Source organism: Phascolarctos cinereus, unplaced genomic scaffold (genome assembly GCF_003287225.1).
Source record: "Phascolarctos cinereus isolate Bilbo 61053 unplaced genomic scaffold, phaCin_HiC Scaffold_9;HRSCAF=440, whole genome shotgun sequence".
In the NCBI taxonomy this organism is placed as follows: Eukaryota; Metazoa; Chordata; class Mammalia; order Diprotodontia; family Phascolarctidae; genus Phascolarctos; species Phascolarctos cinereus.
In genome coordinates, this window is record NW_027556402.1 from 68,505,215 (window position 1) to 68,532,309 (window position 27,095).

The 27,095-nt window shown below is 37.6% G+C and overlaps 1 protein-coding gene across 1 annotated transcript in view; it reads right to left on the minus strand.

Annotated features, from left to right (window-relative positions):
* Positions 1 to 27,095, minus strand: part of TENM3 (teneurin transmembrane protein 3) — an 825,548-nt gene that overhangs the window by 174,357 nt on the left and 624,096 nt on the right. The window contains 1 exon segment of the mRNA XM_078148915.1: positions 7,186 to 7,308. Within this exon segment, the coding sequence (XP_078005041.1) occupies positions 7,186 to 7,308 (123 nt within the window).

Sequence of the window (27,095 nt, forward strand, 5' to 3'; positions counted from 1 at the left end):
TGATACACTAAACACACCCAACAATAAACAAATAAACAAATCTGGGCTAGTTTTTGTGGGCTATCTGGTATATTTCTAGATCAATTGGGGCAACTTTCTTTGTTGGTGAGTTTCCAGGAAATTAGGAAAGTCCACTTGCTCCACCTTCCAAATCATGTAACATATTCTGAAGTCAAACCATAAGGAAACACAGAACCTTGGTTGAATGGGGAAGCATTTCTACTGGCCCCTGAAAAGAAAGGAAAGGGCCAATGCAAATGTTCCCCCAATATTTTCTGATACATGATCTATGCACATTTTTGAGTCACATAGAAATTACTTTTATATTACTTGCTATTTGGGAACATTCATAACAATGCTTATGCCCCTAAATTCGGATTATCAACATGTGATGATTCTTTGGATTACCTCTAGAAATGAAATAGATAATGCCTGACCAGACAATGTGGACCTCCTACAGATCACACCCACTATAGTGAATCAATTCATTCTGAATTAAGATTGTTTTTACCATGTGATGATTTTAAAAGAGAGGTGTAGGTACATTCTCTCATTAGAATCCATAATTACAATGGAAGGAATACAGACACTGTAAAATTTTCATTTCCTTTAATGCCCTAAGCCCAGCAGTTTAGATTAGTTCAGCCGTCCTGCATGTAGCCTTCAGGTCTAAGCTTCAGGGAGCTTTGGTCTTGCTGCAGAGGGTTCTTGTCTTGGTAAATCCCTTCTCACTTAGAACTAACAGCTTGGCACTACTGATCTTTAAGTCACAGTACTTTAATTTGGTCAAACCAGGTGTGGTAGTTGATCTTAGCATTCTGAATGTTCTCTGTTGATTGTAAACACACCTGGAAGTCAGCAGGCTCTGGACACAGATTGATAAACTGGGAAAACAATTCTATTATCCTATTCCACTGTTGCCTATTCCCCCACTTGTAGAGAAGCTCAGGCACAGGAATTGCTCATCACACCCTGAATTTCAGAAAGCCTTCATTAGCAGAGGACATACAAAAAGCCAGTATTAAAGATCCCTTTCATTCCTTACACAACACACGGAGTGCTAACCCAGTGCCTGAATCTGCAGGCTTCTCCTCCCACCCCACTCCCCAAGCAACACTCAAGATGTCTACAACTTTCAGAATGAAAAGATGGTGGAAAGATAAAGAAAAAGAAAGAGATGGGGCCATAGAGTATCTCCCATTATTCTCATCTCAAAGCACATAAGTTTGGAATCATGCCAATCAAAGTCTTTGCAGTAAAGGTCAAGATATAGCACATCTTGAAACACAATAGAGTATTGCCTTCAAGACTTTCTAAATGTGTCCCCTGAAGCAGGAATGTTGAAATAGTAGCATTCTGTCTTCTTCCAATTCATAATTTTCCTTTCATTAGTAACTATGTGTCACAACAGTCTTAATGTCTTAAAATACAGTTGTCAGTGTGAAAATAGAGACATACACATGCAAAGCTATTGTTATTTCTTCCTCTTTTGTGATATTTTATATGCCAACACATCAGCAAACTGGCATTTTTAGGTAGCTTAAAAGGGGTGGAGGGTAGGATAGATGGCATTATAAAAAATTTAGCACATAGGAATTTGTAAATCAAGGGAAATGTTAGTTTTCAGCTAAATCTAACTCAAAACCCTACAGAACTGAAGCTAATCAGAGTATTTAAAACTATGGTGATAATTAGGAGGCTTCAGACCTGTTTGAGACTTAATTTACATTTGAAAAGCATCCAAAATTACAAAAAGTTAAAAATGTGGTACATATTTACAGTGTTATATATTTACTACTTGCCTAACATGTGGATTTATTTCCCTACATTGCTGAAAATTCTAAAGAAAAAGGGAAAAAGAAAGAAAAAACAAAACAAAAAACCCCCCAAAACTGAACTACAACTGTGTGAAGTATAAATGATACTCTAACTTCAAGTCCTTCAGAGGCATCACTAATTAGAATGTCAGCAAGCAAGGCCAGACACTTGATATACAATCAACAGCACATCTTCCAATCCCATGATCTAATCCTGGATTCAGACCTTTGTCCGATATCTGAATGAACATTCTCTATCGTTTTCTATAAAGAATTACATACTATAAGTTAATGCTGTTAATAACTTCCAAAGACATCACAACCTAAGTAAAATAAAAAACCCACTGCCTTGCAAACATAATGATATAAAAATCAATATAATATCTAATTAAGGAACTATTAGACATTACATTAACACAAAATAGTATAAACAATATCGAAAAAAAAACCAAAACTCAATGATATCGCTGACCAGTTAGTCATAATGCTCTTCAATTTACATTCACTCTTTAGCCTGCTGCAAATGGTTGTATAGCATTTTGAAGTCATCGAGTGTTAGGGAAAATTATTAGCTTAAGAGTAATTATGCAAAATTTATATAGAATTTGCATTTCTTTGCTTAGAAAGGAAAATCATATTTTTGCCTACATTATATAAGTACATGGAGTTTATTTAATGGCACATTCATTAAATGATGACAATATTAAATTCAATTCAAAAACAATTTGAAAGCACCTATTTGTGTGTGGCAGTGCAATTGTGTAGAGACAAAAATAAAACACTCATTGCCTTAGACGATCTTATTCCTGACAACAGTTGCCCCATTTTACCTACCTTCAAATAATGGCCTTTTATTATCATAGCTCCACATATTCTTTTGAAATTTTGCATATATCTTATCTCATTGTTGAAAAGAAATTACTGCTTGGTCAAAAGGGGCTTTGAATTCAGGAGGCCTTCCAAAAAGAGAACTCCAGACCCCTTACACTTACACATTATCAGTGGAAGAGATTTTTTTTTTTAAGTGAGGCAATTGGGGTTGTGACTTGCCCACGGCAATACGGCTAGGGAGTTTTTATGTGTCTGAGGTTGGATTTGAACTCAGGTCCTCCTGACCCCAGAGCTGGTGCTCTATTCACAGAAGGGATTTTTGCTATAAAACCCAGACAACCTTTCAGCCAGAAAGCATTCTGTTCTCAGAAAGTTGAGTCACTGCACGATAACATCTATGTATTGAAGAGGTATGATTAGGTTTTTAATTGATGTCCCAAACTATTTCTAAGTTAATGATTCATGTAGTTTCTGGTACAGAGATTTTAAGTGTTTGGGCACAGAGTCAGATAGATTCAGGTCACCCATTACCTTTCCCCCATGTCCAGGGGAGTTTTTCGGTTTCTGGAAAGACAGTAGAGCCTGCTGGGATGACTCGACTCTATTCTGTTTTATTCTTGTCCCTTTTATTAGAATTATAGATAGAACCATAGATCTAAAAGGGGAACCCATCTAATACAACCTCATTTTACTGACTGAAGAAACAGACGCCTAGACATAGGTAGGCAGGGTAAAAGGTGGGATTTGAACTCAGACTTTCTGAAAGAGCCAGGGTGCCTCCTTTTATTCCCCCATCTAACTTCCGTGCTGTTATCTGTGTTTTCAGACACTAGCACTGTTCATCGTTAACATTCAAAGCCCATCCAGGACCCAGGACTCTCATGGGAAGCAGGCAGGACGGATTCCATTCAACATTCTGCAAATGTTCTTGAAATGCCACGTGGAAGCCCTGGCTCAATATTAACTCAGAGAAAAGAGATTTCTCTGCTGAATTCCTAGCACCACAAGGTGTTCCTTAGAGCTCTATTTAAAAAACAAGAATACGCAACATCGAGATGCATAAATGGGAGTATGTCTTTTAGGAACTGGGAAGTAATTGTCTCATTATACTCAGCACTGCTTAGGTTCCTACTGTGCTCAATTCAAGGCTCCACGAATTTCTTGATAGGGAGGGTTGTTAATGACTAGATTAGGTTACTAAAAGAAGTTGTGGAAGCTCCTTCCCTGGAGATCTTTAAAAACTGGATAGGATTTAAAAAAAAATCTCTGGAACAGCTCATATGTAAGACAATTTTTCCAAAACAGTGATTCTATAATGCTCTCTAGTAGGTCCTGCTGGGCATTGGTAGACCTAGGGTGAAACATGAACTACAGGCCTCTACCCTGAATGCATCCTTGATACAGGAAAGGTAATTTTTGCCCATATATTCATCACATGGAACAACGGGGGGAAAGGGAACCCAGCAGAGGAATTACAAGGGGGTAGGGAGCTGCTTTCTTCCTAACTTCCCTTTTGCTCAAGGGCTAGAACTATCTTTTTGCCACTCCTAAAGAAGATAGTTCAAATTTTTAAGAGACTAGATTGTTCTCCCTTTCTGATACAATGAGGCACTGATAAGTCAGTGAGATCTGAGTTCAAATTTGGCCTCAGACACTTACTGGCTGTGTGTCACTAGACAAGTCACCTAACATAACTGTTTCCCTCAGTTTCCTCAACTATAAAATGGGGATGATAATAATAGGACCTACCTCACAGGGTACCTGTGAGGATCAAATGAGATAATATTTGTAAAAAAGCACTTATCACAATGCCTGGCACACAGTTACAAACTAATTATGGGATAGTCATTTTCAGCAATGACTTAGGGAAGTCTATCAGCTTAGTCTGTGGCCTACACAAGGCTCAGACCAGAGGATTCATTTCCATACAGAACTTTCATAGAATTATCTTCTGTACCTAGACCATCTCTTAAAACTGGAGAAATTGTAAGGAAGTGAGTTGATTCTACAGGATTTTCAGGAGTCTGATTCCACTTATAAAAGAGAGGTCCTGATGGGCTCTTGCTTAACTGAGGTCATCCAGGCAATACTTTCTCCTTTTAAAAAAAAAGTTTTCATTTATTTCATTAAATATTTCCCAATTACATGTAAAAATTTTAATAATCCCTTTAAAAATGTTTTGACTTTCAAACGTAAAATAGAAATGTTTAAAAATTGAAAAAAGTGAATGTTAAAAATTATTTTTACATGTAATTTGGAAAAAAAGTTTTTTAAAAAAAGAAAAAAAATTTCAATTCTAATTCCCCTTCTCCCAAACCCTTCTTTGAGATGGTAAGCAATTTGATATCGATCATATATGCAAAATCATGTAAAATATATTTCCATATTAGCAATGTTGCAAAAGAAAACAGACAAAAAAAACCCAAGAAAAATAAAGTTAAAAAAGTATGTTTCAATTTGCACTCAGAGTTCTCTCTCTGAAGGAGGATAGCATTTTTCCAGCATGGGTCCTTTGGAATTATCTTGATCAGAGTAGCTAAGTTTTTCACAGTTGATCATCATTACCATACTGCTGTTACTGTGTGCAATGTTCTCCTGGTTCTGCTCACTTCACTTTACATCAGTTCATGTAAGTCTTTCCAAGTTTTTCTGAAACCATTCCTGCTTGTCATTTCTTATAGCACAACAGTATTCCATCACAATCATATCCCACAATTTGTTCAGGCATCCCCCAACTGATGAGCATCCTCTCAAATTCCAATTCTTCCAGGCAATACTTTGTAATTTCTTGAATCAGTTTCCATTTGGAGAGAACTCCATGAAGAGCTCTGAACCTACCTCAGTTCAGATCTTCTCTCTTAAGTTCCTATAGGCTTAGAAGGGAGGGACAGTGCCAGAGCTAAGGAGGTATTATAACCAACACCAAGGTTATGGGATTTTCCTTAGGTCTGTGTTGGCAAAAATATCTTTAAATAGTTATTCTATCTCTGTGGCTACTCAAAACCCTTGATCATCTTTAAAGATGGTATGGAACTGTAGAAAGTGCCTTGGCCATGACATTTGCCTTCTCTTTTTAATTACAGAATCTTCAACACGGGGTTAACCATCCCTTCATAATTTTCATAGGAGTCAATGTTGGGGCCTTGTTGACCTTACAAGAGTAGAATTGGGGGAGTGAGCTAGAATAAATATTATTCATCTTATGGGCAGTTGCTTTAGATGTTTATATATATGTGTTCTCACTGCAGAGTAATTAAGCATTTGTTTAAGGTAATTATACTTTCCTTAATTAAAATCTCCCACCTGCAGTTTCAATTAGGGAAGTTATTCTTCACCCCTTTAAAGCATTTCAGAGCAGCAGTCATCTCCTAATTCAGATGTGACCGACTTTCAGCCATGAGTTTATAATGTTTAAGGGACAGGGGGCACTTTCTATGAAAAGGCCCCATGTTGAGACCATTCATTAAGATTATGAAAATCAAATGTCTCATAAAACTCTCTACCATCCCTAAGGAGTAGGAGGCATGCCTCAAAGTATTATTGTTATAATAAAACAAGATGAGGAGAGGGATGAAAAATGACAAAAAGCATGAGTCATAGTAGATGTGTGTGTGTGTGTGTGTGTGTGTGTGTGTGTGTGTGTGTGTGTGTGTGTGTATGTTACAGTATATATGTTCATTAAGAATCTAATAGCTTCTTCCTCACCCCTGTAAGGAAGCCGCCCACATAGAGCTGGGCATTAACAGATGCCAAAGGATAAGAGAAATAAAGAAGGAGAGCTAGAAAAAAGGAGGGACAGGGACAGGGAGACAGAGCAGCTCTAAGGCTGACTCACCCTGTTTATCAAGTGACAGGAAAAGAAGGTTGGAGCAGGGCACAGTTAGGATATTTGGAGCAGACCATGTAAATCCACCTTTGCATTCGGAGTCTATTTATTTAAAAATCTCTCTTAGCCTAAAGTACAAAAACTCCCAGGTTAAGAGAAACTTAAACAGGACGTAGAAAACAGGTCAATTAAAATACAGCCCTTTAATATAATTTGTACCTTAATGGCATCACAGAGAAAATTAATACAGTATTTTAACTTTATGGATATTAACTTTATGGATATTAAAGAAGACTTCATATGCCCATGATAAAATGAGTAAAGGGGTGAGGTGTTGACTATAATCTATTTCACTTTAACTTAGGCTAAAAATAACATACACTGGGGACAAAAAGAGGCACAATTTGTGAACATGAGGGTGACATAATTTCATTACTTTGATTATTTAAATAGAAAAGTCATTCCTATTTTTCCAAAAAAATGTTTTGTTCTGTTTTTTTTTAAATTCAAATACTGGTTTGGTTTTTTTTTGGTCATTTTCAATTCTTTGTAAAGGGTTTTTTTGTTGTTACAGTTGTTACTGCGTTACTCTTTTGGTAACCAATCCCCTCGGACCCAACCCAGTCCCCACAAAGTAGACACAAACATGGCTATAAAATACATGAAAAGAAATGTTAAACAAGACAAAGAACAAGTAAGTGCATCTCTTACCATTGTCGCCAGAAGGTAACGACACAGTGTTTGTTGGCACGGTGTCAGCATTCACTTTTCCATTCTCAAAAGTGTCATTTTCAGTTTGTTGTAATTGCCAGTTGAGGCCAAAGAGATGCATTGCTGGGGGTAAAGAATACATGTTGTTTAAATGTTTCCCGCTTTGAATTTCAGTGGCAACTGATAAACATGTTTATAAAGAGTCATCTGCAAAGTTAAATCCTTGTGTTCCGGAACACCAGGACTGACTGACTGGTAAACATCACAGAACAGTTCGTCGGCACAAATACAGTCTAGAAAACAACGCAGTAAAGATGGCAACACGTCAGTAAGAACGTCATCCTAGCCAATCGGTCATTTAGCCATGGCAGGTTTTCAAAGAACAACAGACCATTTGCTTCCCTTGGTCGGAGCTTGATTCTCCCTCCATTATTCAAGCCAAAAGTGGGCCTCTCTGTATTCACTCTCACTTCTGAATGGCTACAGTATGAAGCCTAACTTGGGTCTGTTTCTCGGAATCTCTCCTCTGGTAAAACTATTTACCATAAAATAATTAACTCCCTTAAGTGGGTCAGAACAAGGATGGTACCAACCACACGAAATGTTTTTCTTTCTGTAGCTCATGAGGTAGGTAGTGCAAGTGTCATTATACTCATTCTAAAGAGAAGAAACTGGAATCCTGGGGAAGTAAAGTGATTGTTGAAAGTCATTCATCTGGTAAGTTAAAGAAGAAGCATACTAAATGGTCTCCTTCCGCTAGGCCACCCTGCAAAGTAATGTGAAGGTTATTCAAATGACTGATTAGATTAACAGGAGAACATACGCCTTTGGAGAACAGGAACTATTTCGTTTTTTGGTCTTTGCTTCCTCAGAGATGATGACAATGCTTTCCACGTGTGAGTTGCTTCATAAATGTTTGTTAAATGAATTAGATTAATAAAAAAGTGAATTGGGACTCTTTCTCTCCCCCTTTCCAACTCTATTTGTTTGGGGGAACTTTGGTCATTATCTCTGTTCAAAAGCCTTCAGTAAGTACCTACTCTGTGCACCACTGGATACCATATAAGTCAAACAAAACAGTCCTTGTAGTTTTAGGGTTATGACCTCACTCAGATAACACTGCAGTAGGTAAAAATATAGTGTATATACTATGGGTAACTGAAATCCACAGATTTCTTTGGCCTTATTCTCATCTATGATTTCAGAGACTACTAAGTAAATACTGAACAGATAGAGAAAGAACTAAGATTAAATATTTACATTGTATGCAAGCTAATGGAAAGTTAGAGTGGTGATTGATGGTTGAGGAAATCTGGTTTTCAGAAGACATGGGGGAAGCAGGGGAAACTGTCACCCTTCACAAATGTTCACAGGCTTTTTCAAGGTAGTGGCATTTCAGGGCAGTTAGAAGGAAAAGACAAAGGAGATCACATCCCAAGCATGTGACATTTAGACTATGGGTATTGTGAGTCTAGGTGGACATATACATACACACATATACACATACATATATACATACATAAATACGTGTATGTATACACACACACACACACACAAGATATATCAATTAACAAGTTTATTAAGCACCTATTATATGCCAGGCACTGTTCTGAGCACTGGAGAGAGCAAGATAAAAAAGGAAACAATTCCTGCTCTAAAGTAACTAATGTTCTGTAAGAGGAGACAAAATGTACACATGTAAGTATATGCTGATTAAATACAGGGAAAGAGACCAAACTTGTGATTTCATTATATAGGGAACTCCCAGAAAAACAAACTCCACTTACATATATGTTTGGCATCTTTCCTGCAACTTATAGGCCTGTGTATAGAGCCTGGTTATATATAATCATTTGCATAATGACTGTCTCCCCCATTAGACTATGAGATCCTTGAAGGCAAGGACTGCTTCTTCCTTTTTTTTATATGGTCAGCACTCAGAACAGTCCTCAGCACAGAGTAAGCACATAATACATACTCACTGACTTGACTTAGTTGCCTAGAACACGGAGTGACTTCTCAGTGTTCATAGAGTTAGTGTGTGTTATCAGGTGGGTTATCTTGGCTCCAAAGCCGGTTCTCTATCCAATTTATTACATGAAACATATTTAGAATAAATACAAACTAAAAATTAGGTACTTTATTAAATTTTATTAAATTAAATATTAAATGCAAAAGTAGTTAGAGATAGCACTAGAAGTTGGGGTATCAGGAGAAGCTTTGTGTAGAAGGCGGTACTTGACCACTGTTGTTACTGTTATATAATGTTTTACATGCTCTTTCCCCTTCATTAGAATGTAAACCCCTCAAGGACAGAGCCTATCTTTTTTCTTCTCATTATATCTCTGGCATTTAACACAGTTTGGGATCAATAATTATCTCTAGACTTGACAGAGAAATCACTGGACATATCTGCCTGAGAGGAGTGACGGGAGAAGCTACATAATAGTTACACACAGGTATCAGGGGTGGCTTGAGATGGAATCACAGCTGACATCTTGGACTCTCTGGGGGAAGGAATGCTGCTTTTGGTTGGAAATACTTAAATCTGTAGTAACTTAAGTCTGGAGGAGGACTGCAGATACAGAACAGCACAACTTTTTATTCATTTTAAAGATGGGAAAGCTTGACCCATAGAGAAGTGACTTTTGCAGTGGAGTGATGTGAGAGTGTATCCCTGTATGGAAAGTCATTTTTCAAGCATGTGTCATTATTACATCAGTGGTCAATATACATTAAGGCTGGTTTTAGCAGCCATCTACTTACAAGTGCCCTGCCCTGTCACTTATCTTTGCATCCATTATGACTTTTTTCTTTGTGCCATTCACACTTTTTTTTCTCTTAAGAGTATCTCTCAAAAGCATGAGTGATTCTGAGAAGGCTCCCACCTTCAGATGTTGTTACTTAACACTTCAAGGTTTTGTAAATAGTTGACGGAGTCTGTTACAGCCACTTAAAAGCAAGAATGGGGCACAGAATAAACACCTGAACAGTAGGATAAGTTCAAGGAAGGTGGAAATAAGCTTTGACAGGGAATCAAAGACAAACTTCTACTCCACATTTTTTATGAAAGAAGGATGGTTAATGTAAACACAGAATACCCAGACCTCTGTACTGAATCAATCGGTCGCTTAAAAAAAAAATCAGATGTGTAAACAAGGTGCAAAAAGTCCTGAGTCAATTTGGGTAGAGTGAAGAGTAAATAGCTCACTGGACAAGCCAGATGACATCGCACAGGATATGTCTTGGGACTGGCTGAAAGGATCAGATATATATCTGGGATTATGAATAAAAGCATAGCCAGTATGAAAGATACAAAGAAAGGTAGTTACCTGTGAGAGGAAGCAACTTAAAGAAGAATGAGCCCTCCTTATCAGAGAAAAATGCTGCCCAAGCATCAGGAATGAACTTCAAGTAAGCAGGAGTTTGAGTTACCCCTCACAAGTCTGCATCTGTCTCTCCATCACTGTACTCGTGCCAACTCCCTGTGTGGACCCTGTGTGTTCTGTGGGAGAGTATGCCCCATACTTCTGGAGGAATTGTTCTTTGTACCAATTCCTCTGACTTTGTCACCTCAGGGGATGACATACTATGCCATCCTCTTTGCTAAATTGAATAAATCCTTTTGCTAACTGAAGCTGTTAGCTGATAATCAATGGGTAACAGAGTAGTGGGGCCTTCTGAGTATTAGAAACCTCAGGCAGATCTTAGAATCCCAAGATTCTGTGATTGTGTTTTGGTGCTCTTTGGCATCTGGGGTTTGAGTCTGACTGTAGGTTTGGGGAGTAGACCCAGAAGGGATGCTATGTAAAAATAAATACTCTATCATGAAGATGTCTAGAAATATGTATCCTATGAAGCACAACAATACTGAACAGCATAAGGGAGCACCCCTAGAGTTGGCTTCTCTCTCTGACGGTGCAGCAGGCAGCTGGAGGACAGTGACTTTTTTTTTTTTTTGGTTGATGGAATACTGGCCTTGAGTGAACTAGCTTAGTGAAGAGTGAGTTTTGCAGGGTGGCAGTGTGTGTGTTTCTTTAAGTAATCAAAAAAAAAAAAGATGGATTTCACAAACATCAACCAACAAACATTTCCACATAAAAAAAACAGGATTGCACATAAAACTGTGAACCTCTTTAATATCTTTGTTTTAGATCTTATATTAAATCAAAAACCAAAGTTTCTGCATTGCCTTTATTATCTGTGTCATGTTCTGAACTTCCTTCTTCCCTCTTCTACCTATCTCCTCACCTCTCCTCTCCTCCTTCCACAATCCACATAGGGCACATAATACCCTTACCTGTAGGTGCTTGCCCAAAGGAATGTAAATTTTGATTGCTGACACCTCACCAGATATTTTAGAATTTATGGCCTACATTTTTTTCTTAAGGACCAAGCCTTAAATCCAAATCACTCTGGTACTCATTGACAGGCCAACAATATGCCCCAGCCCAAGCCCTACCTGGTCCATTGTTTGGGCCCTGTTGGGTTGGCTCACAGTGAATGTAAATAACAACTGTTTCTGTTTTGGCCAGAAACCCCGAGGGTCTTCTCCTCCCAGATGGATTTTCTTTTTTTCTTGACTAAGGAAAAGAGGTCATTCTTTGTCTCATTTCTTACCTAGTCTTAATCACTGAATGGACCCTGCCTTAGTCAAACAGAGACCTGTTAAAGATCTTAGTTTAAAAAGGCCAAGGTCTCCCACTGCATCCAGGGCCATCTCCAGTTGTCCTGATCTATGTCTTGCCACTGGGCCCAGATGGCTCTGGAGGAGAAAGTGAAGCTGGTGACTTTGCACAGCCCTCCCTCACTTAAATCCAATTCACTTGTAAGTCACAGCATCACCTTCCTAATGTGACGGTTGTCTTCAAGAAGGAAGGACAAACAACAACAATGTATTGTTAAAAGATTTCATTGACACTTTTCTTTTTCTTCCTTTTGGTGCCAGTATGACATCACTGTCCTCCCCATTTCTTTTTTCCCCTTCCCCTGCAATAAAAAGGCCTCTCTTACGTGTGTGTGTGTGTGTCTGTCTGTTTCTCTGTCTGTGTCTGTGTGTTCCTTTCTCATAAATGTTCTGAGTTTCACTCAGAAACTAGCAGCTAAAGCTGGGCCTCAGAGGAAGACTTGGGTTCTACTCCTTTCTCTGATACATCTTGTCTGCATCATTGTACAGATCACTTAATTTCTATTGACTTAGGAGTTATCTGAGACTGTAAAATATAGCAAAGGTGCTTAGGGAGTTTCCATACTTTAAAAATAAAATCAGAGGTCTAATTACCCCTCCTTCCCCCAAAATTCAGGATGACAACACAGCACCGCAGGAGATGAAGCTTGAACAGACCTTAGAGATCAGTTAGTCCAATCTTCTCATTTTACAGATGAAGAAACTGAGACTCAGGAAGACTAAGAGATTTGCCCAAGGTTATAAAGAGAATAAATATCATAATTAGGGTTTAAATCCAGGTCTCATCCTAAAGCAAGTACTCTTCCATTATATGATGCTAAAGAACATTAATCATTAAAAGGGGTGTGCCAGTTGGTTCTAAGTCACACCCATCGTCAGCAGGATTTTCACTGGAAGGACTTCTGTGTGGTTAATTCCAGAAAGCACAATGATTCCTCCAACAGTCCACTTCTCTGACCCACAGAGTATAGGTTGGCTCAAATGCCACCACCCCACAGAGAAATTTCTCTGCAGGTTTACGCGGGAGGTAGGAGAACTTGGCTTTCTTTCTCAGGAGAGGAGCCAATGGAGACTTCTGGCTTAGCTTTTTTGTCCTGCAGAGCTTGGAATGAGAAGGAGAACTGAGCAGAGCACTCACAAGAGCCTTGCTACTGGAGCTTTTAAGGCCGTTGATAGAAAAGCAAAACCACCAAAGCAAATTCAGCCAGTGCAATAAAAACTTCAGGCCAACCTATTCTTTGAGCTCCTGGAGAGGCCAAATAACTAGCCCATTAACTGCATGTCTCATCCTTTTCCTGGTCGTTCTGGGAACACGTCAAAAGTGTCTGATCTTCTGTTGTCGATGCTACTGGATACACCTTTGTAAATTTACAAATGTGCAGGGTACTCTTTCCATCTTTTAAAATATACACAGTGAATGAATGATGAGACCTTGTTAAGTCCCTACTCTCTGTGACGAACATTGCACTGTATGCTAGGGTACAAATACAAAATACAGAAAGTCCTTGCCCTCAAGGGGCTTATATTCTAAAAGGGGGAAATCCTACACATAGGGGACTGATGATCAGGGAAGGGAATTTTGATCTGAGAAGTCACTTGAATTGAGAATATTGCCAAAGGGCAAGCTGTTTGTTTAGTATTCCCAGAGCAAGAAGCAGAAAGTGGGGGCGTGACAGATGCAAAATGCCAGGATAAGTCTTGAATGGATGATGGGATGTAAAACATGGTATGGGTCTAGTTTGATATATTTTTGGGGGATGAATTTGCACTCACCCACCAAGCCCAAGCAAATTGCACAAGGAGGACAGGAATATAAGAAAATCTTGAAGGATCAAGTTGATGAACTGAATTATTATTTTTTTAATCTAAAAGGCAAAGACAAAGGAGATAGGACGAGCATTTTTATTTCAAAGTAAAAATATAATAAATTTTTTGCATCAATTGATGCATCTGGTCTTTTTAGTCTTGACTGTCTCTGGTATGGTTTAGTGGGGAAAAGAGGAACAGTGGCAGAAAAGATAGTGAGATGCCCAGCTACGTCTTGGCTCCTGGTGGATGACGAACTAAGGATGTACTAGACTTACTGTTCTGCTAAGATTTTCAAGTTGAACTCTGATTTTCAGGGACCAGCCGGGAGCTACGGAATCCTGGAATTTGCAAGCTGTCAACCTAGATCTCACTCCTTTGTAAAGAAGTAAAATGTGGTCTGTATTTTGAGTTAAGCAGTATAGTTTTTTTAATGGCAAACTGTCAAGACCTTTTAATATTTTTCATTCATTATTACTGTATAGTGTACCACACAAAAATCCACTGAATGATAGGCTTCGTTACATTATTGGTTTTAATAGTCTTTGAAGTGTAAAAGTAATCCAGGGGATATAGCATAGATGTTGAATGTAAAAAGTAAAATAATTCTGTGATGTTTGTGTGTGGAACAATTTTATTTGATTTTAGCTTTTTTTTTTTAACCAGATGGGCAACAGCCTTACTGTAATTTTTATTATAGAAAATCTCAATAAAATGGGATTCTTATTCTACTTGGGATGTTGTCTAATGAGAATCATACCCTGTAATAACTGTGCCATGTACAATGCCACATTGAAAGGAGGGAGCATTATGACATCCAGACTGATTCCACTCTCTGGCTAAAAATTCCCTAAGTTTAGTTTTTAGTGAAACTCTCGTCAGTAATTCAGTAATATTAAAGATTTTTATGCATGGGAAAGACCTTTGTGGAATTTATTCCAAAGGTAACAAAGACAAAAATCAGAGGAGGATGGCAATTTCACAACGGTTGAGAATGCTACAGGAATTACCAGGCATGGAGGTAATAAAACTACATGGTCTTACTTGGCAAGTAAAGAGAGGGGAGAAAGCTTTTTGCGTGAAGGAAAATTGGCTAAATAAAATACATCTGTAAATAAGAAATGTTGAGCACAATCTTCCCATGCAGGGCTGGCGGGCAGACTTGTGAAAATCCACAGAAAGCTACTCTCCACAGCTTAGATCTAGGGGAGAACGAGCCCTTTGTGGATGCATAAGCTAAATCAGAGAGCTGGCAGGCTGCACGTTTATTTTCTAGGTCAAGAAGCTCTTCTGCAAGGTAGACTCCAGGATGGGGAGACACAAGTTGTACATGCCACTACTGGGTCTCTTTGCTCAGTCCCAAATGGTGTTTCCTTACTATACTACTTTTACGTTCTAGTTTAAAAGTAGCTTAAGAAAGTGTTAAAGGGAACTTTTTTGTAGGTCATAGGGTATGGAAGAAAGACTGTCTACCTGAATTTGGGAAGAATATTGGCTGAGCGGTGGGAGCTGGGGGGCACCACATAAACCTTCTAGACCCGTACTGCCTTTCTCGACCGATTTACAAAATGTGGAATGGCTTACTGAATGGTTCTGTCAGGGTCACAGGATCCCCAGTGGGGTCCTGCAACAGAAGCAGTTTATCAGCGCAGATGATGAAACAAAGCTCTGTCAAGGTTTGATACATGTGGAAGATGGGTGATGACAGGAAATTCAAAGAGAGGTAGGGTGGTTTAAAGTGGGAGAAGAGTATACAGAGGAAAACTGTGGTTGTTGAGTGATTTCAGTCATGCCTGACTCTTCACGAACTCCATTTGGGGTTTTCTGGTAAAGATGCCAGAGTGGTTTGCCATTTCTATCTCCAGCTATTTTACAGATGGAAAAGCTGAGGCAAAAGTCACACTGCTAGTAAGTGTCTGAGGCCAGATTCGAATTCATGAAGATAAAGTCTTCCTGATTCGAAGCCCAATGCCACCCTGCTTAGAGGAAATGTTTCATAAAACTATCCAATACCCAGGAACATATCTTGCACTTATGTGATGGGTAGACAAGGGTAATTTTCTCTGAAACACAGGCCTCAGAAGATCAGAGTTCATAGGACTGTTCATTTAACTGGAAGGGATCTTACAGGCCAGACTTGCACAGGTTACAGAAGTAGTAAGTGGCAGAGTCAAGATTTGAATCTAATATCACAACATAATTCCAGTATTCTTTCTACTCTGTCATGCAGTTTAACAACACTTGGGAATTAGGTGTAAGGGAATTCTGAGATTGAGACAAGTATTTTAGGCATAGCTCTGAAGAATCTCCAACCTGTGGCGTACAATAGCTTGTTTTCATGAGAAAATAAGAAACAGATTCCCTGTCTCTGCCACCTTGGTAGTAGCAGAGGAAAAAGCTGTGGTGAAATGACAAAACAATACGTAGTGTTCTTGAAATGAGTTTGTCATCATGGGACACACGCATGAAGTTCCAGGGAGGGGTACGAGGCTGCAAATCACAGAAACACAACAATGAGGATACGAACGTAAAGGGGACCATCTGCATTTGGAACAGCGAAGTTAGAAATGTTTTCTAAGTATATTAAAGCTCAGGCTTTAGGATATCAACTCATTACTACCTGGGTGTTGGAAAAGAAACAACCTAAGTCATGCCCAAAGGGTCTTCTACTACATAATTAGGGGGATCACTTTTCCTTCCATGGGAGATTGTAAAGATAAATGTCCCAAGACAGGGAAATCCAAGGTAGTGTTGTAACAACTTTAGTGTCTTATGAGAGACAAAAGATTTCCAAAATGACCAACAATCTAGTTTAAAATTAATCCCTATGTTCTTAAAGATAACAATTTTAAAATAATATCAATAATTGCTCCAGATATCTGTTTTAAGAGGAGGAGGATGGCACAGAGGAGCCTTGAAGTTAATAATATGTAGCTTTAAGTCTTGCCTCTAATAGGAAGCTGTGAGACCTTAGGAGAAGTCACTTAACCCCTTAGTGCCATAGTCAAATTGCTATATTACTGACAAATTACACATTTACACTGGTTAAAGGATCTTGTGCACTGGGAATACCCATCTCACTGAGATCATGGATCTGGACCAAAAGTTTTGTTCGAACAAATATAATGTCATAGTGTTTCTTTTCTAATGCAGAATTATAAAAATTATATGCTACATTTCTTGGTGATTTAAATTTGTAGATGGATTAATGTCAAATTGTCTTTCTGTAGAAACTGACATCTTGTAAATACTTTTCATTATATCCAGCGTGGCCACACAGGTATTATTTCCATTTTATACATGCACTAAGGGAAAGAGAGGATGTAATGTGCCAGAGGTAAGGCAGAAAATCAGCATCCGAGTCAGCACGAAATCCATACTTCGAGGTCCCTAATTCATGTTCTTTCCACTTTACTCCCCTACTTTTGTTTGGATCTGCTGATATCTGAGTCTTGAGCTGGATTTAAAAGCTAATTTGCTGAATTTTGAAAACATCCTCTGTCAAATTGTTTATCTCCATTTCTAACAGAAGCAAACAGAATCCAAAGTTGTTTTAGCCATATGAATGTGTCATAAATTCAGAAGACAGTGACCAGAACATGGAGGGTTCTGGAAAACATATTGTCGGCAGAATTGCTGAAGGAGAAAAGACAATGTTTAACCTTTAACCCATTTAGTATCTCCATACACACAGAGGTGGAATCATTTAATTACCTAATCCAAATACTCCAGAATAACATCCTGTTCCACCCCAATTGTTGATTATCCTTCCCCAGGTCTTTCTTTATCACTGATGAGCTGGTTCACTGTGCAAAGGTTTAAAAGACCATTTGAAATGATTGGCTTATAAAACTCTGTAGAGACAGGTGGCATGGTGGTTATAGTGCTGGAACTGGAATCAGGGAATGCCAGAGTTCAAATCTGACTCAAACACTTCCTTGCTCTGTGATCCTGGGGAAATCATTTAACCTTTATCTGCCTCAACATCCTCAAGTGTAAGATGGGAATAATAATAGCACTCACCTTACAGGGTTGGTGATAGGATCAAATGAACTAATATTAACGCACTATCTATTATTGTTAGTTATTAATATCTTGGCAGGGAATAGTTTATTAGATCTCTATTTGAGAACTGATTTTGATACAACTTGTTTTCCTCCCAAATACATAACAAAGGTGTGAAAACAAAAAAGAAATGTGAGCTTTAGCAATAAAAGAAAAAGAAATTGTGGGCATTAGAATAGGCAATGAAGAAACAAAGCTATCACTCCTTGAAGATAATATGATAGTATATTTAGAGAATCCTAGAGAATCAACTAAAAAACTACTTGAAATAAAAAACCACTTTAGTAAAGTTGCAGGATATAAAATAAACCCACATAAATCATTGGCTTTTCTATATATTACTAACAAAGCCCACCAGCAAGAGATAGAAAGAAAAATTCTATTTCAAGTTGCTCTAGACAATATAAAATATTTGGGAGTCTACCTGCTAAGACAAATCCAGTAACTACAGGTACACAATTATAAAACACTTTTCACACAAAGTCAGATCTAAATAATTGGAAAAATATCAGTTGCTCATGGTTAGGCCAAGTTAATATAATAAAAATGACAATTCTGCCTAAATTAATTTACTTATTCAGTACCATACCAAACTACCAAAAAAGTATTTTATAGAGCTAGAAAAAATAACAAAATTCATCAGGAAGAACAAAAGGTCCAGAATATCAAGGGAATTAATGAAAAGAAATGCAGGGGAAGGTGGCCTCACCATACTAGACCTAAAACTGTACATACCATCAAAACTACTGGATATCTGCTAAGAAATTGAGTGGTGGATCAATGGAATAGGTAAGATACAGAACACACAGTGGTCAATGATGATAGTAATTTACTGTTTGATAAACCCAAAGACTCCAACTTCTGGAATAAGGACTCACTATTTGACAAAAACTAGAAACTACTATGGCAGAAACTAGGCATAGACTAACATGTTACATCATATACCAAGATAAGATCAAAATCGGTCCATGCTTTAGACATAAAAGGTGATACCATAAACAAATTAAGAGAGCAAGGGATAGTTCACCTGTCAGTTCTATGGAAAAGGGAAGAATTTATGACCAAACAAGAGACAGAAAACATTATGAAATACAAAACAGATCATTTTGATTACATTAAATAAAGAAGTTTCTGCACAAAGCCAACACAAGCAAGATTAAAAGGGAAACAGAAAAATGGGAAACAATTTGTATAGCCAATGTCACTGATAAAGACCTTATTTCTAAAATATATAGAGAACTGAGTCAAATTTATGAGAATAAAAGTCATTCCCCAGTTGATAAATGATTAGAGAATAGGAACAGGCAGTTTTCAGATGAAGAAATTAAAGCTATTAATAGTCATATGCTCTAAATCACTATTTATTAGAGAAATGCAAATTAAAACAACTCAGAGGTACCACCTTACATTTATCAGGTTGGCTAATATAACAAAAAAGGAAAATGACAAATGTTAGAGAAGATATGGGAAAACTGGAACACTAATGCATTTCTCATTGAGTTGTGAAATGATCTAATCATTCTGGAGAGCAACTTGTAACTATACCCAAAGTGCTATGAAACTGTGCATACCCTTTTACCCAGCAATAGCACTATTAGGTCTGTATCCCAAAAGATCATAAAAAAGGGAAAAAGACCCACATGTACAAAAATATTTATAGCAGGCCTTTTTGTGGTGGCAAAGAATTAAAAATTTAAGGTATGCCCATCAATTGGGAAATGGCTGAATAAGTTGTGGTATATTAATGTAATGGAATACTGTTGTTCTATAAGAAATCATGACTACATGGATTTCAGAAAAACCTGGAAAGACTTACATGAACTGATGCTGAGTGAAGTGAGCAGAACCTGGAGAACATTGTACACATTAACAGCAACATTGTGAGATGGCCAACTTTGATAGACTTAGCTCTTCTCAGCATTATACTGATGTAAGACAACTCCAAAGACTCATGATGGAAAATGCTATCCACATACAGAGAAAGAACAATGGGAGTCTGAATGCAGATCAAAGCATACTATTTTCCCTTTTTTTCCTTGTGGTTTTCCCCTTTTGTTCTGACTCTTCCTTCACAACATGACTAATGTGGAAATACGTTTAATATGACTGTACTTCTATAACCTGTATCAGATTGCATGCTGTCTTGGGAAGGGGGGAGGGGAAGTAAGGCTCAAAATTTGGAACTCAAAATCTTATAAAAGTGAATGTTGAAAACAAAAATAAATAAATGAATAAAAGAAATTCCCCAGACAGAATCCAGCCAGTCAAAACCTATTTTGAAATAGTATTATTTCACATTTGTTATCCACCACTTTAGTGAGTGTATTTCTCATGCTGTTATACAACTCAGTGATAAAAATGTTCACAAGTATAAGCCCTGAGGTGAACCCACATAGAATGCCAAGTCCTTGATCAACTATGGAACCTGATGTTTCCATCCAATAGCAGAAGGGTTCAGTCCATCTTCCTCCACTGCCCATTGACAAAACTGCAACTTAACATATTCCAGTCTGTAAAGTATCCTTTTGATTCTGAACAGCCTATAATGCTCTATCAATTCTGAATTAGAGGACTTTCCCTTGTCCCTTTTCTGTAGTTTTTTTACACTGGTCTGTCATCAACCATCCTATTTCCCCACCCTCGCCCCCATCCATCCTATTATTTGAAACAGCTTGGAAAAATATGCTTTCAAAAATACACAAGGGAAATTTTACAACTGAATTTTCTTTTAGCCTCAAAGATAATTCAGTTGAGAAAATTTTAACACATATGCTATAGTTTTTATTTCCAAAGCTGTTAAAAGATTGGAGGAATCCATGGATCATTTTACCACTCTGCATGACTTTGAATTCTCCTTAAAAGAGAAGAAAAGGGCCATGCTGTTCGTATGAGATTGGCATGGACTCTTATTTCATGACTCATTCTTATGTAGCCACAATAGTAATTCGACAACTATCCACAGAATTGTATCCTTTTAAAATGTTAAAAATCTTCTAAGAAGTAGAGTTACAACAGTGAATTCAGAAAGGGATGATTTTGGAGTCAGGAGGAACTGGGTGAGTCCTGTCTTTGACATATACTGCCTGAGTGACATGATACTCTTTTAACCTCTCAGTGCTCCAGAAAACCCTTTATGGCCATTAGTTACAAATGAATGGCAAAAGTGCATAAGAGGAAGGAGTTTGCTCACTGGGAGTTCCTTATACCACTAAAATTATGGGTTCAGCTCAAAACAAAAATCAGCCAACCAAATAGCACCATAAACAAAACAGGCAGTAGTGAACATCACAGAAGATAGATTATAAGAAGTGCCACTCTGTATCAGTAGATTGGGGTCATTGCAATGCAAGTTATTTAAAACGGATAAAATTATAGGTAATGTAACCACAGGAGCAGATTGAGGGCTATAAGGGGCCTTTTGAAACCCACAGTTTAAGAAGCACTGAAAAGTCTACAAATGAGAACAGTTTAAGCCCTTTCCCCTAATTATACAGAAGAGGAAACTGAAGCCCAAATGAACTAAGTCAACTGCTCAAGGTCACGTAGGTAAATGGCAAAAGCAAGAGAGGGTAAGAAGAGGTAAAGAAGGATGGAAGAAAAGGGAAGAAGTAAGGAAGAAGAAGGGAAGAGGAGGAAGCAATGGGAGAGAGAACAAAGAAGGAAGAGGAGAATGGAAAAGATAAAGGAGGTAAAGAAGAAGAAATTTCAGGGTCTCAGTGCATTTCGATGCAAGATGGTGACTAAAATTTATCTATAGCTTTGCTTTAACGTATTCATACACAATGAAAACTCATGTCTCAACAATTAGATATGTTTGTGCATATTGCTTATTATGAATCTAAGACTTTCAAGATGTAGATTCACTATCACTTCAGCTTTACTCTTCAGTTCAATTCACATGAACAAAAAAAATGTGCAACTCGTGACTGCATGGAAGATGACAGGGAAAGAGAAGGGATATTAAAAGCCAGGGTGGCAAATACTATGGAAATATAAATGCAGAATTAAACACATTATCCACAGCCAAATAGCAGCTTCAGTGGGACAGTTATACATACTACCCTGACAAGTGGAAAGTGACCAATTTTTGTTCTGTCCTTGGGGGCAAGCCATTGAAGGTGTTACCACAGCCACCATCAACTGCCCCACCTTTCCTGTCTTCTTCGATTCTGTCAGATGGGAATAGAAAGACTGTCTGGGTTAGCTGTGGTATGGTCCAGAATTTTTTTCTCTTTTTTTGGCAGAACCTTGACATACATTAGGAGAAGTTGTGAAAAGATATTCATAAAAACAGAATGAGGGCTATGTTACCATTTTACTAACATAGAAAGTAGCTCTTAACAGTAATATTCTGAAAGCAGAGGGAGGCAGATTTTGGCTCAGAAATAAGAGAAATCTTAATCTAGAATGGATTGTCTTGGGAAGTAATGAATGCCTGTCTCTGGAGGTAATCAAATTCCAAAAGGAATTCTATCTTTCCCCAAACCCTTCCCTCTTCCAAACTTCCCTATTTCTATCAAATTTCCCAGCAACTTTCCAGTGTCTCAGGTTCATAACCTCAGTATTATTTTCAACTCTTCAATCTGCATCACTCTACATATTCAATCAGTTGTCAATTTTTTTTCTTTATGCCTCCACAACATCTCTCACTCCCTCTTGTTCACTCATATATCTCATCACCTTAGTTCACATACTCATAACCTGTCAAATGGATTATTCCAACAGTCTCCTAATTAGTTACCATGACTCAAGCTTCTTTCCATCTAATCCATCCTAAATACTGCTGTCAAAGTGAGTTTCTTTAAGCTCAGATGTGACCACATCACTTCCACACTCAGACACTTTAAATGGCTCCCTGTTGCCCTTAGGAGAAAATATACATTCCTCTGTTAAACTTTTAAAGTTATCATTCTAGATTCATTAGACATTATTCTCGCTCCTACACACCGTTATCACCCAAGCAAAATGATATTCTGTTTCTCACTCCATCACCCAGCTCTGTGCCTTTACATTGCCAACACCCATTATTGAAATGTGTTCCATCCTTGTCTCTACCTCAGAGTCCTTCTCTTTCTTGAAGACACAGCTCAACCACCATCTTTAATATGAAGCCTTTCCTGCTCTCCCCAATTGCTGATACCTTCCCTCCCAAAATGCCTTGTATTGAACTACTTTGTATTTATCATCTTTATATTTATTCTCTCTATATGTACTTATATAGACACATATGAATGTACTTATATATCCATATATAGTCATGTGTGCACACACACACACACACACACACACACACACACACACACTATCTTCTCCCTTAGAATATTATTACCTCTTTATAAGTAAGGATTGTTTTGTTCTTTCTTTTGATATACCCGGTGCTTAACACAATGCTTGGAACACAGAGTTTAACAAATATTTGTGTGGATTATTGTTGACTGATCAAATGGAGACTGAGTGAACACTCATTGGCAGTCTTGTATTCTTGCTCACATTTATCTGGTACTTTAAGGTTAAAAAAATGCTTCTCTTATGACAACCACAGTATGTGAGGCATGTAGTAAACGTATAATTTCCATCTTATACAAGTTAAGTGGTTCATCTATGATAAAACATCCAGGAAGTGTTAGGTTGGGATTCAAGCCCAGATCTCTTTAGTTCATGTGTGATATTCTTTTGAGTATGTCATGTTTTTCTTCCTTTTCAACACAAACCATAGCTGGTACCATGCATAAACTGTACAAAATGTTTATTAGAATTAGAAAATATTTGTCTTCAACCGTAGGAAGGGTTTTCAAGTAAAAATGTGATCGGGCTCCTTTTCTTCACGAAGTGGAACTAGAAGCAATTACTGAAAGTTATAAAATAGCAAATTTTGGCTTAAAATGAGGAAAAAATTCTTGGCAGTGGTATTCAAAAATGAAATGGGCTGCTTTATGTTCAAAAACAAAATGGGATACTTTAGTGCATTGTAGAAGAAAGAGCACCAGATTTGTTAGTAAGAATGTCTGGGTTTAGGTACTGGCTCTGAAGCTTACTCCTTATGTGGTTTCATCTCTCTGTGACTCAGTTTCCTCATTGTAATATGATGGGGTTGAATCTCCAACATCAACTCATACGATATTGTCAGGAAAGGTGGTGAGTTTACCATCACTGGAATCTTCAGGCACAGAGTGGATTACTAAATTTGGGAGATGCTAGAGGGGAAATTCTCACTTTGGGTGAAGGGGAAGAGGCTTGAATTAGATGGCTTCCGTGGTCCCTTACAATTCTAAAACTCATTGATTCCATGAAATGTTATGAATATCAACAGATGTCTTTCTAGTTGTTTTAGTTTTTCATTCTATTTTAAAATGGAATGAACTTGTACTGGCCAGTTCAACTTATCATGCCACATTTGCTTCTGGGAGTTCGGGTATATAAAATGACAGCTACTTTTTAAATGTATTGTTCGCATGAAGATGTGGAACATACAAAATATATTAGGAGAAGAAACTGAAGAAAAGGAGGCATAATAAAAATATGTATGATAATTTTGAATATGGGGCAATGATGTAGTTTGATAAAAGTATTCAGAGTGCAACCAGATCTTCAATGTTAGATGAAAGCAAGTGAATGTAAAGATTGCAGTTTGTAACTTAGATTCTTACCAGACTAAACACTATGATTTGGAAGACCTATCTTTCCATAAATTAGTTTTCGTTTTTGACTTCCTCACGTGTTCATACGCATGTAGATTCAATATGCTATTGGTTTTCTAATTCATGACTCCTTATTACCATTTTTTAAACCTTACTATTATTTCAACTGTTGATACAACGATAGCTCTTTAAAGTCAACACAGCTTTCAAAAATACTCTTGTCGATGAATATTCTTGCTACAATTAAAAAAAAGAAAACCATAAGTTGATTAATGTTTATAAAAGCAGACAGGCTCCTTTTGGAAAACAATCTTTAAAACAATAATTTTAATTATTTCCAGCTTTGTAGGAGCATCTGGCCTTGATACAACTATATTTTTTATCTAATCTGAAAAGTATTCCCCAACAGGTCAAAAAGACTGACCTAAGAATTATTTTTTTTTAGGGTCTACATTTTATATACCTTATTGGATTATTGAGAGGAAAGTCCTTTGTAAACCTCCAAATTGTACATAATCACGAATAATTTTGATGATTAAGTTTCTATGCAGTATGTGCCCTTTCTCCTTGATATGATATCTGCAACCACATTTTTCCCTCTAATCTGTATGAAGTATTATTTTCCTCTGGAACTTGGATGAGGATGATGATTTGGGGAGAGAAAAAATGGCTAAGTAGTTCCTGATGATCCTGGAACATGAGAAATTGATTGCCGAGGCTTCCCTCATTGGGACCCTTGGGGAATGTGTGCTTATAAAATACAGGAAACTTTGGTGTTGAATCATTTCAGTTGGGTCTGACTCTTCATGACCCCATTTTGGGGTTTTGTTGGCAAAGATACTGGAGTGGTACACCATTTCCTTCTCCAGCTCATTTTACAAGATGAGGAACTGAGACAAGCATGTTTAAGTGACTTGCTCAGGGTCACACAGCTAATAAGTGTCTGAGGCTGAATTTGAACTGAGGTCCTCATGACTCCAGGGCTGGTGCTATAGCCGCCCCTCAACCTAGGAAACTTTAGATCATGAAAAAGAGGCACAGTTATCTATACAGGACTACCCAGGATTAACCACATCTTACTTACTGTTTTTTTTTTAATTTTATTTACTTATTTTGATTCATCAACAATCACTTCCATATGCTTTTGAGTTGAAAATTTTTCTCCCCTTCCTCCTCCCCACCCTCCCCAAGGTGGCACACAATCTGACACAGACTTTACATTTACATACCCATTAAACATATTTTCACATTAGTGAAGTTGTAAGTAAGAATTAAAACCAATAGGAGGAACCATCAGAAAGATGGAACAAAACTCAACAGAATGTAAAAATAAGTGAGAGCGATTCGACTTCCATAGTTCTTTCTTTGGATGTGGACAGAATTTTCCATCCCAAGGCCTCTGGAGATGTCTTCTAATGCTCAGAAGGGTTCAGTTTAACAATCCTGGTCACTGCAAAACATGGCTGTTATTGTGTACAAAGTCCTCTTGGTTCTGCTCACTTCACTCAGCATCAGACCATATAAGTCTTTCCAGGCTTTTCTGAAGTCAATCTGTTCATCATTTCTTATAGCACAATAGTATTCCATTACATTCATTACATTCATATACCACAACTTGCTCAGCCATTCCCCAATTGATGGGCATCCTCTCAGTTTCCAATTCTTTGCCACCACAAAAAGAGCTGCTATGAATATTTTTGTACATGTGGGTCCTTTTACCATTTGTTTGTTCTCTTTGGGATATAGCCCTAGAAGTGCTATTGCTGGATCAAAGGGTATGCACATTTTTGTAGCCCTTTGAGCATAGTTCCAAATTGTTCTCCAAAATGGTTGGATCATTTCACAACTCCACCAACAATGTATTAGCGTTCCAATTTTGCCACATGTTCTCCAACATTTATCATTTTCCTGTTTTGTCATGGTGGCCAATCTCATAGGTGTGATGTGGTACCTCAGAGTTGTTTTGATTTGCATTTCTCTAATCAATAACTATTTAGAACATTTTTTCATATGATTATAGATGGCTTTAATTTCTTCATCTGAGAACTATCTGTTCATATCCTTTGACCATTTATCAATTGGGGAATGACTTGTGTTCTTATAAGTTTGTCTTAATTCTCTATATATTTTAGAAATGAGGCCTTTATCAGAGAGACTGGTTGTAAAAATTCTTTCCCCATTTTCTACGTTCCTTCTAATCTTAGTTGCATTGGCTTTGTTTGTGCAAAAACTTTTCAATTTAATGTCATCAAAATTATCCATTTTGCTTTTCATAATGTTCTCTATCTCCTGTTTGGTCATGAATTCTTCTGTTCTAAATAGATCTGATAGGTAAATCATCCCTTGTTCTCGCAGTTTACTTATGGTATCAGCCTTTATATCTAAGTCATGAACCCATTTTGACTTTATTTTGGAATATGGTGTGAGATTTGGGCCCATGTCTAGTTTCTGCCATACTCTTTTCCAGTTTTCCTAGCAGTTTTTTCCAAAGAGTGGGTTCTTATCCCAGAAGCTGGGGTCTTTGGGTGTATCAAATAATACATTACTACAGTCATTGACTTCTGTGTCTTGCCTATTTAACCTATTCCACCAATTCACCTCCATATTTCTTAGCCAGTACCAAGCAGTTTTGATGATTGCTGCTTTAAAATACAATCTTATTGTTACCCTTGGGATACAGCCTTTCTGTCTGACTTCTCTCCCTCACACCGTCA